This window comes from Buceros rhinoceros, unplaced genomic scaffold (assembly GCF_000710305.1).
Source record: "Buceros rhinoceros silvestris isolate BGI_N320 unplaced genomic scaffold, ASM71030v1 scaffold20027, whole genome shotgun sequence".
Classification (NCBI taxonomy): Eukaryota; Metazoa; Chordata; class Aves; order Bucerotiformes; family Bucerotidae; genus Buceros; species Buceros rhinoceros.
Genome location: NW_010423005.1, coordinates 1 through 13,849, shown reverse-complemented (window position 1 = coordinate 13,849; position 13,849 = coordinate 1). Strand labels below are relative to the sequence as shown.

General features: G+C 40.3%; 1 protein-coding gene across 1 annotated transcript in view; it reads right to left on the bottom strand.

Moving 5' to 3' along the window:
• The window catches only part of DYNC1LI2 (dynein, cytoplasmic 1, light intermediate chain 2), a gene marked incomplete at its 5' end in the record, with an annotated part of 24,286 nt that extends 10,931 nt beyond the window's left edge, over positions 1-13,355 (bottom strand). The window contains 4 exons of the mRNA XM_010140280.1: positions 1-139; positions 6,453-6,683; positions 12,785-12,901; positions 13,282-13,355. Of these exons, the coding sequence (XP_010138582.1) occupies positions 1-139; positions 6,453-6,683; positions 12,785-12,901; positions 13,282-13,355 (561 nt within the window). The remainder of the gene's footprint in view (positions 140-6,452; positions 6,684-12,784; positions 12,902-13,281) is intronic.
• Positions 13,356-13,849: the final 494 nt, after the last annotated feature.

Below are 13,849 nucleotides of genomic sequence, written 5' to 3'. Positions count from 1 at the left end.
CCAAGGTTGTGAGTCAGCACATTTTCTCCGAGTGGCAAAGAAACATGTTCATCCTCCTGGCCAGAAGACGGCCCTCTTCTCTGTGGTGATCCTTGGTAGCCTTCCTCGGGTTCTACATACTCTTGAAACTCCTTTATAACTATTAAGAGAGAGATCTTCTTAATGTACAAAGAGACCAGTTCTTTTCAAACCATAATTAATCTATGACTAACTAGAAATCTCTCTTCCTTTTATAATGAGGCACTACGTGAGACTGGAATGCAAGTTTAAGCCTTGTCGCCTTCTCAAACACAACAATTCTCCTCCACCACAATTTACAGCAAGCTAAATCAAGGGCAGTCTGGAACGGTTACAAATAATCAAGACTAGCTGCAAAAGCTGTAGGATGCACAAATGCACATTCCCCAATTCAAAGCATTCCACTATAGGGGAGTCGACAAGGGAAAAGTAGTTCAGCAACGTCGCCTATAGTCAGTATGATTCGTTCCTCGGTTTGGAAGAAAGCATGGGGAAAACATAAATGGACTCAGGCAACAGCAAGCTGAAACGGCCACTCTTTTCTACAACTATTACTCAATTAAAGTTTCTATTACTCTACACTTCTGTTGAAGGAGTCCAGTGCTAGAAATATAAACAATACACTACATAAATACTGACTCAAGGACTTCTAAATGTTATCTGAAGAGACTCGGTTGTATTCTGAAAATGACAATGGAGTTCAGAGGAAACTAGACGCTTTCTGTGTTTTCAGTGTTTTAATTTCACAGCAGTGATGAGCGTTCCAATGCTACTGAATACTATCAAATACTGAAACGCCTAAGAAATATTATTAACACAGTTTTGGAAGCACACTGTGACCCCTCACATGCTTCATCAAAACCGGGCTGCAGCTTACAGTTTTCATGTCTTTTTTCAAGATGAAAGTCACAGACCAGACAAACCTGCCTCCTGGATGTGCCTGCTCCCAGACACAGCACTTCCCAAAGGCCCACAGCTCTCCCTCACATGACAATCCCACCTGAGGCTTCCTCCTCACTCAGCCACGAGGAGCCCTCAGGAAAGAGGCAAGCAAAGCTCCATGATTTGCTCCCATCTTTACTTCAGAAACAGGGGGAGCAGGCTGACTGTACGTACACTAAGGAAAACTCTTCAAAAAAGCTCCTGATCTCCAGTGCAGTCACAGAGAGACCTTTGTTCAGAACATCTGTCCATGTGACAGGGAAGGAACTGCAACTGTACTGCAGGCCACCTGATCCTTCTGAGGTTTAGGAAGTGGTAAAGCCTCAGAAAAGTTTCTAATACAGATCTTGCGAAATGAAATCACTGTACGTCTTCAAAATAGGAACCATTCCTGCATGTGGAAGGAAGAACACATCAGAAAAAACGCTCCTCTTCAAAGCCACAAGATCTACAATTTTTATTTGAAATAGAAAATTGCATGATTCTTGTGGAAAACGAGAGCTCTAGTCCAGAGAAAAGCTTGAAACCCATGCCCCCATACACATTAAATAGAGACCACAAGACTCGATAACCAATTCAATATATCCCAAGGTCTAAGGAAATAAAAAAAAATTGAATACAGTTGCTTTTAAACTTGGGGAGGCAGTGCCGTCTGGTGGAGAGGAAACAATACTTGCAAAGAGATGCCTTCCTCTAGTACTGTTCCATGTTCAGCAACTGGAAATCAATACTCCATTATACATTCTTCACATTAAACACATTTATTGACTATCTTGCAGAAAGCAAATTAATTCCACAGCATTTACATAGGAAAGAGATTTTAAAAAAGTACTTGTTTCACTACTCTTCCTAGTTCAGGATACAAAAAAAATATTGAAGCCAAGTGTACTATAGCAGTTAAAACAATAACACACCCCACCATTCAGATAAGTCTCTCTTAATCAGATGTAAAAATACTGCTCTCCAACTTGCCAAAGCCATTATAATCAGACAATATTTGTTTCCTAGGTTTTGTTCATATCACAGCAGAAAAAAACCTTTTTTTTAACTGAGATATCTGTTATAAAGCTCCTCAAATTTGGGACAAATTTCAGACTCCAGCTGATCCAGCAAGGAGGAAGAAAAAGCTCCCCTGTGGAGATGAGCTGCTGTTGCAGATGAAGAACGCGTGTGGTCCGCTGTTAACCCCTGACTAGAGACTGAGAAATGCTACAGAAAACACCCAGCTTTAGTTAACAAGGGCATCTGCTGAACAAGGAACTACTAGAGCTAAAAGAAGGTAACAGCTATATTGAGAACCTCTAACTGCATCTTGAACACGGATACACTTGTTTCTGAACTGAAGTCGTTTAAGTGCCTGTCAGTGATAGGCTCTTAAACACTATTCAATCTCCATTCCCACTCAAAATTTAGTCTTGTTAAATCCAAGTAAACCCACACCCAAGAGCTGTCAGACTACCTCTTACGAACAAACGGCATTCTAAGCAGTTAATAAAGGTCACTTCAGTTGAAGTGTTTCTTTGTCACACAGCAATTTAATACTTTTTCCTTACCTCCCATATCTGGCACCTATTTCTCTCTTCATCTCCACTCTCAAACTTTTAACGGATGTAAAGTTCATCATGCACTCAGACAGCCTGTATAAGTATTTTCTTTTTCCTTTTTTCTGGTGAGCTACGAACATTTTCTCCTCCATATAATTCACATTAAGGAATCACATTCTATGGTACGGGAAATAACTCTTTTCTTTAATAAGAAGTAGGTGAAAATTACTTTGGTTTAATGTTCTTTTTTCAATACAGGTAAGATTATGCACATAATATAGGCGGCGAGAAAAACAACTGTTCATCTGACAAATCATTAGTATTGTGATACCTATCAGTAAGGTCGAGTACTAGGAATGGCCTATTCCACTTGAAAAATCATCACCAGGTGATGATAAGCCATCGCCTCCACTACAGTGTGCAGATTTAGCTACCAAACTTGTGGCTTAGCCAGGTAAGAAGCCTTTTATTTAGACGTTTGCATACAAGATAGCACATGAATGCAAGTTTCTAGTTTTGTTCTCATGTTACTGCTTATTTACATCAGCTACTGAAAGCTAACTGCAAGAACCAATGCACAGTCATGCCACAGGAGCAGCTGATTCAAAGTACTGTCATAGTAATCCCATTATTCTTAGGTTTGATGGTTCTAGTAACAATAAAATCCTCAGTCCTGGAGTACTGTTTAACAGCAATATGGAAATGGCAGAGAAACACTACAACTTATTTAACTAGATAGATGACAAAAGCACTGAACAGCAGATCAAGGAAAACAGAAAATTCTTCTAGGACGATCATTCCATCTTTATATTAAAAAAGATATAATATTTTAAAAATATTTTTCTGCTGTGATATGAATAAAACCTAGAAAATAAACATTGTCTGATTATAATATATAATTTTCACAAGCAATTCATGGAGCTTTTAGCTTTGTAGCATTTTTTTTAGCACTATCTTTATTGATCATAAATTTTAGTCTTGTGAAAAAAATTCTTAGACAAAAGATGTCTTGACAAAGTAAGTTTCTTTTAGGAAGTCCTTCAGCTGTATGTCAGAAAAAAGAAAAAAAAGGCAGAGAACCTGAGACTAATTCAGCTTGAATGGGACACTACTTATTTTTCAGAAAAATGTTATTGTGTTTCAAGTCTTTAGCTTCAAACGCTCCAGAGGACGTTAATGTAATGGCCATTTTACCAGTATACTTCCCTTCTGCATGTCTTGATTCTTGGCAGTCTTCTTTTCTGCTTTACAGAAAAAGGGAGGCAAAATTTAGATCTTCCCCAAAATAATTATTCAAATTTTACTTAAACAATGGTTTATCATAATTGAGCCTGAAGTGAATTAGAACATGTGAACTAATGTTATTAATGTGAATCCTTACTAGCCAAGCTTTTAGCAAGGAATTTCCAGATCAGATCAGAGATACGAGCAAGTACAGACAAACAATGCTCTTGGTATACTCCAAATCATCCAGTTTCTTTCAAGGCAGCCTGTTGCTTCTGTGTGTCCAGTCTCCCATTTCAGCAGCTCTTGAGCACAAAGGAAAGTTTTTCATATACCAGATGGAGCCTAGCATCATCCACCCATTAAGCCAAGAGTCAGTATCTCAAAGAGCAAACACAAGACAGAAGGCTGGGTGGAGAAAGGCCTGGAAAACCTTGAAAGCAAAGACAAACACTCCAAAGTTCAATTCCATTGAGATTTGTGAGCTAACAAAAGGATTTCTGGAAACTAGTAATAAGATCTTGCAATGGAGATAGAACAACCTAACAGCACTTTGCAGGGATGCTAATGGAATAAACCTAGAGAATGTTTCCCTGGGGCCAACAAGCACTACTGGTTACTGGTACCGAGCGTAACAGCTTCGGAAAGCACTGTGGACACTCAGCTTGGTCCACGTGCCCCAGATTGTATCTAGAAACAAGCATAAGGGAATCTGGTTCTGAAAGCTGAAATCAAGAGACATACACACCCATGTGGCGTTATGCCGCAGTGGGGCTTTACGGGAATGAATTTAGCACATCTTGTCACTCTGAGCCCTCTTTCTATGTTTTGACTGCCTGCTTTGCACATGCGCTTCATTATCCCAGTTTTTTCATATCCAGGCTATGGCAACACAGTGATTCTGCATTTTCTAAGTGGCAGCTTATCTCAGGAAGCACATGCAGCAGGATTTCAGTAAGGAATACTTTGCTGGTGTAGCTTTATTGATGGGCTGTAATCACAAGGCATTCTTCAGGCACATGGGCTCTATACTGACTAATACAGCCACAGTTAGAACAGGAATTTCTTTTAACACGACTTGCTCTTAAGGGAATTACAAGCAATGGTAGACAAAGTTTTGAGCACAGATCTGGCCTTAGGGACAGTCTGCAAAAACTCAGAAGACACGTATCTGAGATGACACAAGTGTCCTACAAGTGACGGAGAAAAGGAGAGAGATGGGAGTTTGGCAGCAGAGGCGTTAAGACCCTGCTTTACCTGCACGCTGATACTGGACAGACATCCACCTCTCAGCCATAGGACGGCAGCAGAGTCCTGCACGCGCAGGCATTAGGCACCTCTCAATTTTTCCTTTTCCCTCGACTATTAAAGCACAAGAGAAAGTTTAATTTATAAAGCACTAAGATAATACTATTGGAATGTCTTCCAAGTTCCCCATAGACAGTGCTAAAGCTTTGCCATAGCTGTAACTTGCACCTCCACAAGGTACATTCTTAGTGAAGGCTGAAAACACTTTCCTTTCCAGAAGTAAAAATTAAGTGCACAAACTCCACATTCATTCAGATTATTCAGATAAAATTTAGCATGTCTCAGAAAAGTGCAATTTGGGGTCACAGCTGTATTTTGAAACTAGAACTGCCTTTCCATCTCCCATTCCCAAAAAGTCTCTCTCTCACACACATGCACACAAAAAGAATGCTTTTTCCCCTAAAAATTGTCATACTTTCCTTTTTTTTTTAATATAACCTGGTGATCAAACCCAGGTGGTTTCAATCACTAAGTTTAAACTCTAGCTAGCACCCTGTAGGCACAAGCCTTTAGGGAAAGTAATATTTAACATTCAGAAAGGACATCAGCTGTACAAATACACCTGAATGCTCACAGGCCAAAGAGATGACACTGCTCCCTCAAGGGAATCTAAGGAAGCTACCTGACAGTCTCTGCAAGGTTTAAGCACTCCAGTACAGCTAGCCACCAGCCCAGACAAAAGCAGCAACCAGGGAGGATCAGTCTGAACCTATACTTCAGCTAACAAGGAACGCATGTTGCTACACTCCTGTCCACTGAAAGAATTTGTTTTGGAGTAATTCAATATGAAAACAAAAAAAACCTCTCAGGAAACATTGAAAACTATTTTACAAAAGAAATGAAGCTGCAGGAAACAATACTGCAGCAATGACTGCTTGCCAGTGCCAGATTCGTTCCTGCCACGGATATGCCAGGAAAGAAAGTTAATTTATACAACATTCCTAAAGTCACAGGGTAGGAATGGCTGTACAGACAGTTAGATGTACCAGGATCACAGTCTGAGCCTCATGAAAAACAAGGGCAAAAAGACCTACTGTAAGACAACAAACACAGTATGAGAATGGAACTTGGCTTAGATAGCACAGGAAAACAGACAGCTCACTTTGTCACTGAATTTTGTCACCATTTTTAAAAACGTGATTCTGTACGGAGTTTTTTTTTTTAAATGGCCTTTTTAAAAATAAAATTATTAAAATCTCATTTTTGCAAGAGATTTAAACCATTAATTTACCTGATGTTTTGTTAGCACAGCAAAATTGGAAGAGTTGTTTTAAAGCCTCATAGAAACTATTTGAATTAGAGTTCTAAAACCAACTTCAAAGTAATTCTTATCCAACCCATTCTCAAAACACTAATCAAGAGCTAAATCAAGTAGTTAAAAAAAAGACAAGAACGTATGGATGCCCAAAGACTTACACTTCTGTTCCATGTCTCTCATCTCTTCTGGAGGAATTTTCATCTTATCAATATGTTCCTGCAAGACACTGGCCCACTTCTGTAAAGACTCCATAACAGTCCAAGGTCTAGACATATCTGCAACAAAGACTACGACTGTGTCTTGCAGGGATTCCGCAGAAACTGCAAACTTCAATAGCCCTTTATGGTATAAGTCTCCATCCAGAATCCAAACGTTACAGCGAGTATGATCTGAAAGGAAAAGGCAGAGATGTACTCAACAGATGCCAACTTTTTGCTTTGCTAGTCTACAAATAAAGAGAGGAGTCCATTAACCGTAAAAGGAAGACCAAAGCCCAACTACCACCAGATCCTGTCTGTTCATTCTTAAGACAGGGGCGTGTGTAAATGATGCAGATGCTTTCATTCAACAGGATTTTTTTCTTGATTCTGCATCTTTTTGTTTAAAAAAATTGATTCTGTTCTTTGGCTTTCACAAAGCACAGCCAACACAATTGTTTCTAGATGCTGCAAAACGCCCCTGGATTTACAATATGTATGTCCCAAGTAAAACCAGAATATGTGTGAGCCATACGTAACTCGGAGTTCAAGAGGGGGTGGTTATAGCTGAGTCCAGCAGGGAAGCATTAGGTGTCCCTCAGACATGTAAGCTGGTTTAATATACTAAAGACATCTCACAACAGAAATAAGCAGCAAACAAGATACGAGCAATAAGCAGCTTATGTTTCTAGCACAGGAGCAGGAGGAGCAAAGAGGATAAACTTACAACCTACTAAACTAAGTTGTACTACCTGCTTTTAATTCATACTGACTTAACACTGGCTCCTACTTGCAGGCTCCTTACAAAATGAGTACTGGACAAACACTTCCGATTTGAGTTTTTGTGTTTCTCTCCCTCGGTGTTTCAATAGCAACTGGACATTTTTGTTGAAATGCAAGGCAGGGGGTGTTGGAAAAATCAGATGGGACAGAGAGATGGCATGAGATGTTTCACCAAACCTGAACTTCGACAAGAATAAAGGAAATTGAAAATGGAGCATCATACAGGAATGACGAATGACATCTGAACCACCAATCCTGCCCAAATTAAAAGAAATTTAAAAACCAAAACAATTACGTTATCCTCAAAATTTCCTCGTCAAAAGAAACAAATCCATTTGTATTCATCTTCTAGACTCTTCCTAGTACCTCTTCTGAAGTATTCCCTACAGCTGTCCAAGAGGGATTGAGTCTCCATAGATAATACATACAAGATAAGTGAATTCTGGAAGTCATGGATCAGCAAACCAACCACTGCAGAGCCCAGATTTTCAAAACAGCTACTGAGCTTCGTAATTACTTTGCCTCACTACATTTCGCTGCCCTGTGTTCCAAATCTTCTAACTTCACAAAATAAATCCAGCTGCTGTGGCTATCATAACTTGAGGAAAGAATCCCTCAGGATCAAAAATGCTGGCTCTAGAAAAAGGCAAAAACTTGACTGAGGAAATGGGAAGGCAAAAAGAGTAGAGATGTACATACCACCCTTCTAATCAGGTCTCGGATAAAATTACTGAAAAGCCAAGTTACAGAGGGATTGCACCAAGATGCTATACGTGGGCAGTCTTCATTTAGCATTTGTTATGCTCCTACTTAAGTACTGTTAGGCTGTCATATGACATTCAAACATCAGTCATCACACAAACAGGCCAACGGTTATGCTTCTAACTTCGAACTGCACATCTCAGATCTGTCCTTTGCAGTAAACACGACAACTGTTGTGTACCTAACAAACGTGCCTTTGCATATTCATCGTCTCCCCCCCCTCCCCACCCACGTCACAAAACCAACTCACTGATACCACACAGGATTCTTGCAGCACTGTATGTATGCATCTAAACCTATCGAAAGACCTTTAGGGACAGAAGGAAAGTCTGGTAAAAGTTTGGAAAAGCGAAGGAAGTTGGACACAATGTGAACGCACTACACAACAGTACATGAAACATCCATCATCCATGAAGGACTCCATCATGCTCTGCATTCCAGAAGCATCCTTTGTATATTCAAAACGCAGAAAGCGACCAGTGAATAAAAACCCCTGAGCTTTCTGCAAATCAAAGATTATTAATAGCCGTTAACTGTCTATGCACAACTATTTCTTTTAATATGAAAGTTTTAAAAACCTAACTTGTCTGCCTGTGGCCTCTCATCAGCACTTCCACAGATTCTCCTGCTGCAAGTGCTTTGATCACAGAAAAGGCTTCCACACCCTAGCAAGTAACAAAAATTAATTAATATCCTAATTCACTGCTTCTAAGTAACTTTTTTAAAGCCAGTATCTAATGGTTACACAGGTCTTGTTTACTAAACATCTTCCTCGTACCTAAGGATTTTGTTTCTGCTTAACATCTAGAATACAGACGGGAACTAGAATAGAGCTGGAACTAGAATGCAGTTGGAACTATCACTCAAACGAAATCAATCTGCTAGGAAGACTGGAAACCTAGTACCCACATTAGAATGCACTTAAAAAGATACTGTGTGAAAATGAAAGGGTCTTGCTCTTTCTTGCAGAAAAGAGGTATGGCTTGTGATTTACATTTGCTCCAAATATAAAACACGCTTTAAAATACCAGTTGTACACAATTTGGTGAAGACTTGGTAGCAAATTCAACTTTGTCAGTACTGCATCAAGCTCCTACATAATTATATGACATGAATGTTAACTGGGCCTTTCACAGCAGCTATGACATAAGACATCAAAACAGAACAAAAAATTACCAAATCTGTTGGAAAAGCAGGTACTACTTAAGACAATTACGATAGCTACTAAAACTGCATTTCTAAATCCTGTCAGTATTGCATTCCTTCAGGTATGAAAAAGATACTCCAGATTTGATGAATTCTACTGCAGATGGTTGATTCTGTGAGCTGCAACTACGTCTCCTGCATTTATTTAAAAGGTCAGTGGTAATGAGATATTCCTTGTCCAAGCTATGAAGAGAAGCAAAACAGGGAAAAATAATTTTCAAGAGAACTACTTCAAAGACGTTGACAAAAAGACAGTTTTCCCATTAGAAACCAGTGTACCAGCAGCACTTGGCTCTATCTGGAACAACCAGTTCAACAGGAATATGCATATGATACAACTGAGGCCAGTCCAAACCTGAGGGAAAAAAACAAGACTATGTGATTTTGTTGCAAGTAAGAACTCAACAGAATGGCTCTAGTACACTGGCACATTTGGCACAGTCGGGACAACTGTAGTGGATCTGTAATCTGCGGCAGTTCAGCTGGAAGCTCTCTATGGTGTTTATGATTGCCAGCTAACCCATAAGTACTGCTACAAAACCAGTCCGTGTATTGTGTCTCACTGTCCTGCTGCACATTCTCACTTTAACTCTGCCCCATCACTGCAACAGACTCTGAAAGCTACTCTAGAAACACACGCCTTTCAGAAAATTATGCAGAGCCTCTCTTCTACAAACAAAGATTCTCAGCTCTCAAAAGCAGACTAACCAGCATAGACACAAAGTACCTGCATATACCAAAGAAAGGCAAAAAAGGAAAAACGGCCAAACTCCCCGAGAAATTCCACTAACAGAGAACTTCCAGGCCTGAGCTCCAAGGTCGTTTAATATTCGGAGTTAACGTTACAGCTAGTACTGGTAAGTGCTTTCATCCAGATGAACTATGGTGTCATGTATGCAGAAGTGGCCGTATGCACCTGGGGCTAATGACCTGGGAGAATCTCTCTCTCAGGACTGCTTCTCAGGCACCACCAAACCTCTTCTGAACAAATGCCTTAGTTTAGGCAGAATTTGGGTTGGTACCCCAGGAAGGAGATTTTTCAGGTAGAGATCCAATAGCAGACCAAGTTATTCTGGGGACCAAAAGACTGTATCTTAGATTGAACAACTAACACTCCGGAGACCTGAACCAGCTAATTACCAACACGGTGGTGATGTGTATCTTGCCATCCAAGCTAGGCATCAGCCACTGCCAAGAAACAAGCAGGTGACAGTGAAAACCAAAAGGTTAGCGGGCACCTGTATTAGCCACAGAGGTCCTTCAAAAAAGAGGTGCTTTCAATGCATTTGTCTAGGCCTCCTACAAAAAAAAAACCAAACAAACCCACAGTTTAATCCTTGATCCAGTCTTTAAGGGTAAAAAAACAAAAGCAACTAAGATATGCACCTAGCAATGCAGAGTAATTCCACTCCAAATGTAGGAGGAGCCTGATTCAAATACCTCTTAAGGAGGAAGGTGGGGGAGTGTGGGTAAGAAGCAACACAGAATGATTTTCCTTAAGGTTTCCAAAGGGAGGTGGAAGGTACATAATGACTCAGCACTATGACCAAAATGTTTCTCCAGGACAGAATAAACTCTTCTGAAATGAAGAAAAAAAAGGCAAAAAGAGCAAAGAAATCTTCTAATGCCTGGGAAAGAAGCTGGAAAGATCTTCTCACTCCCCTACAGAGTTTCAGTTACCAGTGTTGATTCGACATCCCTGGAAATCCTTGTGGTTTCCTGGTCTTGAAGACGTTGAGGTATAATATAAAGCAGATACCCTCAAAAATGGGTATGTGATAGAAAGCTCCTGAATGCTTATCCTGAGCTTCTTTATGGCTTCCAAGAATCATGGGTCAATTATAAAGGCTTTGTTCCCAAAGCTGAATCTCGGCCTGCACACGTCTAAAGCACATAAAGAGTTTCAACAAACAAACCCAAACCTGTCCTAGAGAAGGAAGAGTTATCTTTGCCTGCTGGGAGGTCTTGACCCACTTTGCTATTTATTTTGCTTGCTGGTGACACTAATGAGACAGAAAGGAAAAGGGCATGTATTATTAGGTTCTAACGCATCCATTAAAGGGATGCATGAAGACCTGAATTCTCCAAGCTGTCTGGTAGTCAAAAAGGTCTTTTTTTTTCCTGCTAGTGCTGCCTGAGTTCTTGTGACAGATTTCTCCCAATCACCTCAAATACTTATCACTTCCAGATATTCAGGCATCGTCCCGAAGTTACTTGCGAAGTAGGGACATACTTGAGGTCTGACAGACAGCACCAGAAAAAATAACACACCAGCATCTTTCTGCTTATGATACCATCTCCTTCGATATTGCAAAGGCTGTCTCAACGCTCCCATTCATAGCGGTTTTTCTCCCTAAAGCTTTTATGCAGTACTACAGAAGATCGCGCATGGTGAGAAAACACGCCAAGAACCTCAAGAAGCCAGGAATGGCTCAGCACTTAAAATTACAGTGCAAAAGATTTTTAGGAACTGTAAGATGAGGTGGCCACTGAAGTCATGGGCAATGTCCTCATCCTTTTGCTGCGCCTAACTTAGCATCCAAAGACAGTTTACCACAGGCCTAATCTCCGTAACAACCAGTCACATATAGTACTTAATCACTCTTGCGAGCCTTCAGTACATTTCCATCTCCAAAATACCACTATAGGACCTTCCTAGTTCATTTGTTTTCAGGAACATACTCGAACCACCAGCACTGCTTCCCTCTTCTGAACTGCAAGCTCAGAAGAGAATCATGAATAGAAAGACTGTCATTCCCCATTTTTTAAGACGGTAACACAAACAGGTCCAAAAGTTTAGTTTGCCCAAAATGAGACAAACAGAGGCAGATTTAGGAGCAAGGATAAAGAACTCGCTCCCCACCTCTTCCTGTCCCTAACCTTCCTAAAAACAGTATTCTGACCATTAGACCTGCTTTTTAAATGGACTCTTGTCGTCATCCCCCTCCCATACCGTACAGAAGAGTAATCATCAACAGTAACGAAGACAAACACGAGGGGCAGAGAGACAAGCTCCAATCTGAGGAAAGGAAATAACTAATTCTGACTTTAAGGTCTGTTCTTCCCTCACTCAGCTGTTAACAAAATATCTCAGCTATAGTTAACCAAAGTCCTACTCGCAGGGCCCACAAGAAAACACCAAAACCCTCTGCTTGGAAATCAATACTGACGATAAATGCCCACGGACATATCACTTCCTTTCTGTAGTTATCAACCAGCCATACCAAATGGCAATACACCTGTTAGTAAGTCAACATCGGCAAACATATCTACCCTAAAAGCAAATGGATCCGGAGAGCTGCTCAAGCATACTTCTTCCTCACACAGAGGTCAAGCTGCAAGAAGGGCAAGCGGAAGAACACACATTGACTATAAAACACATTTCACTTTTAGGAAATTGATACAGCTTCTACAGCAGACAGAACAATGCTGGAACCAGCTACTTGGGTGTAACCCAAGATACGCTGATGAAACCACAGTTATTAAAAAAGCATGTCAGCTACTGAGCTACAGTGAAGAGATTACATAGGAAACAAACTTACCGTCTCTGTCTTCATCGTGAATGTTGAGATACAAGTATTCCAGCCCTCTTCCTTTCTTGCCGTGCTCTGCTCCCTGTATTTTAGCCATAAGTGTGGTTTTACCTGAACCATCATCACCTGCCAGTAAGTTTTTACAGGAAAAAGAGCAATTTTCAGAAATAATTTATACTTTGTAGAAAAGATTTTTCAAAAACATGTCTAAGTAATCAGAAGTACCCTTGTACATTTTTGGACCATGGCTTATACCATGACAATAAAGCCAGAGCACTTAATTATTCCCTATAACATTCCTTTTGGGAAAATGTATGTTACAAATCTAACAGCTTAAACAAAAAGAAAGCAAATCTATCGGCCTGAAGACAATACTACCATAGATCATAGGACATAACCCAATTTTAACAGACTGATGCGTCAGTCTGTTCACACCATTGTTTTAAACGCACTTTGTATCTACAAAAACAACCCAACCACCCCAACTGCTTGCATATGTAACTTACCAAAAACAAGAATATTCTTGCCTGATGGCAATTTAGATCTTGACCGGGTAGAAACTTCACTCAGTATTGAAGACCTAGAAAAACAGCATGGTACTTGTTAGACTGACATGCTCACGGCCGCGCGCACACACAAACACAACCCACACATCGCCCGTTTGACAGCACTGATGAGCTCAGCAGATCTGCTAGGACCAATCCACTTACATTCATTCTACTTACAAATCAGGTATGATGCTGCAGTTAAAAATTCAAGTTCTTTTAAAAAGACCAAGAGTATGACACCTTTTTGAGAAAAGTTTATATGAAATATATATAATTTCTAAAGCACATACAATAATATTTTAAGTTTTTCTTCCTTATAAGAGGTCACATTACTGCAAAACATTGCTTTTCAAGTGATGACTAACTCTTCCCACAATCCACTACTATCCTTTACACGCAGTTTTTTTCTGCCATTAGCATTTTTAAGAGCGTTACTCGGACATAAGCAATGGCAAAACCCGCACAGCTCCGCACACCTGCTCTCCCACACGCTCGCTGCGATGCTGGCTTCCCTCAGGCGGGTGCG